This window comes from Mandrillus leucophaeus, unplaced genomic scaffold (assembly GCF_000951045.1).
Source record: "Mandrillus leucophaeus isolate KB7577 unplaced genomic scaffold, Mleu.le_1.0 Scaffold13, whole genome shotgun sequence".
Taxonomy (NCBI): domain Eukaryota; kingdom Metazoa; phylum Chordata; class Mammalia; order Primates; family Cercopithecidae; genus Mandrillus; species Mandrillus leucophaeus.
In genome coordinates, this window is record NW_012101254.1 from 8,302,816 (window position 1) to 8,304,458 (window position 1,643).

Genomic DNA, 1,643 nt, shown 5'->3' on the forward strand with positions numbered 1-1,643 from the left:
ACCTTTCTAACAAGGTCCCAGGAGTTGGTCCAGGGACCACACTAAGATCTGTGCCTCTCTGCCTTTGTATAAATCTGAAATATTAAAAACAAGCACAGGCCAGGTGTGGTGGCTCACTCCTGTAATCCTAGCACTTTGGGAGGCCGAGGTGGGTGGATCACCTGAGGTCAGGAGTTCGAAACCCAGCCTGGCCAAAGTGGCAAAACCCCATCTCTACTAAAAATACAAAAATTAGCCAGGTGTGGTGGCGGGCGCCTTTAGTCCCAGCTACTCAGGAGGCTAAGGCAGGAGAATGGCCTGAACCGGGGAGGTGGAGGTTGCAGTGAGTCGAGATTGCGCCCCTATACTCCAGCCTGGGCAACAGATAAGATTCTGTCTCAAAAAAGAAAAAAAAAGCACAAAAGGCCAAGACAGCAGGGTACAGGGCACACAGAGGGGAGGCCTACATGAAGGCTGTGGAGGGTGGCCCATGCCCAGTCCTGAAAGCGAGGGCCACCCATGCTCAAACTCCTTTCAAAGGGCACCTGACCGCACAGGGGAGGTGGTGGGAGGCAGGGATGCTGTGTAGGAGGTGGAGGCAGCAGTTGTGGGGTAGGGAGGGAGCTGGTGGCACGGGCCAGGGCATGGCAGTGGGGTACAAGATGGCTGGATGCATCCCAGAAGACTTTTGGCCTAAAAAATGGGCAGGATTCAGTCATAGGTTGGAGGGTTGAGAGAAGGGAGGAGAAGAGGACAGTGCTAGAGGATGATAATGTCATTTACTTGAGGAAAGAGGAGGAAGTAGAAAAAGAGAAGGTAAATGTGGTGGATAAAATAGAGGTGTATCTGCTCAATGCTCGAGGGACCTGCTGTGAAAGGGAAGGAAGGGGCTTCCCCCTCTCCACCATTTCACACTGGGGGTTGGGGGCTCCCCCCGGTCAGGGCTGGGGCAGGGAGCATGGGTCATAGGAAGGGCTTCGGCTCCAGGAGGACACCAGACCCCTCTGCTGCCCCTCCCCTAGCCTGCCCTGCAGCTTTCCCCACCCTCGCCCCACCTCTGGGACCGGCCTCCTCCACTCCAGGTGGCCCAGGTGGCCAGGCCAGTGTCTGTTCTATTTTACGTCTAGAAGGAACCTAGGAGGAGGCAGGTTTAGCAGAGGACATTAGATTTGGGGGCCATCTGCTCAACTGGAGGAGCAGGGAAGGAATGAGTGGGGGCAGTGAGCCCCCTAAAAGACAGCAAAGTGGTGTGGGCTGGAGAACCAGTCCTAGAGGAAGGAGGTGACCCTGCAGAGGGGACCCCAGGTTTGAGGCCTGGCCATCCAGTGCACTTACCGCATTGGGGGAGATGGTGACTGGCCCCGGGGTCACAGTGGCCTCGCACCTGTGGTGTTTGTGGGCGCCAGACACGATGAGCCCGTGGACAGTGGCCCCCATCAGTGTTCCCGCCATCTCCACAGTCATGCCTGGAGACAGAGCGCTGCTTACGGTGACTGAGAGGGAGTAGGGTCCCAGGGGCAGTTCCCTCCCCGGAACCCGAAACCCATGGCTGCACTTACGGTAGGCAGTGGCCGAGTCGCGCTCCCTTGGGCAGGGGGTCAGCAGCATGGTGAGCGCCGTGTAGGGTACCTGGAAGAACTGGGGTGCCGGCAGAGCTTAGAACC

The 1,643-nt window shown here is 57.6% G+C and overlaps 1 protein-coding gene across 1 annotated transcript in view; it reads right to left on the reverse strand.

Annotated features, from left to right (window-relative positions):
- MFSD2B (major facilitator superfamily domain containing 2B) overlaps positions 1-1,643 on the reverse strand; it is a 13,143-nt gene that overhangs the window by 4,214 nt on the left and 7,286 nt on the right. The window contains exon 6 of the mRNA XM_011972720.1: positions 1,315-1,445. Within this exon, the coding sequence (XP_011828110.1) occupies positions 1,315-1,445 (131 nt within the window). The remainder of the gene's footprint in view (positions 1-1,314; positions 1,446-1,643) is intronic.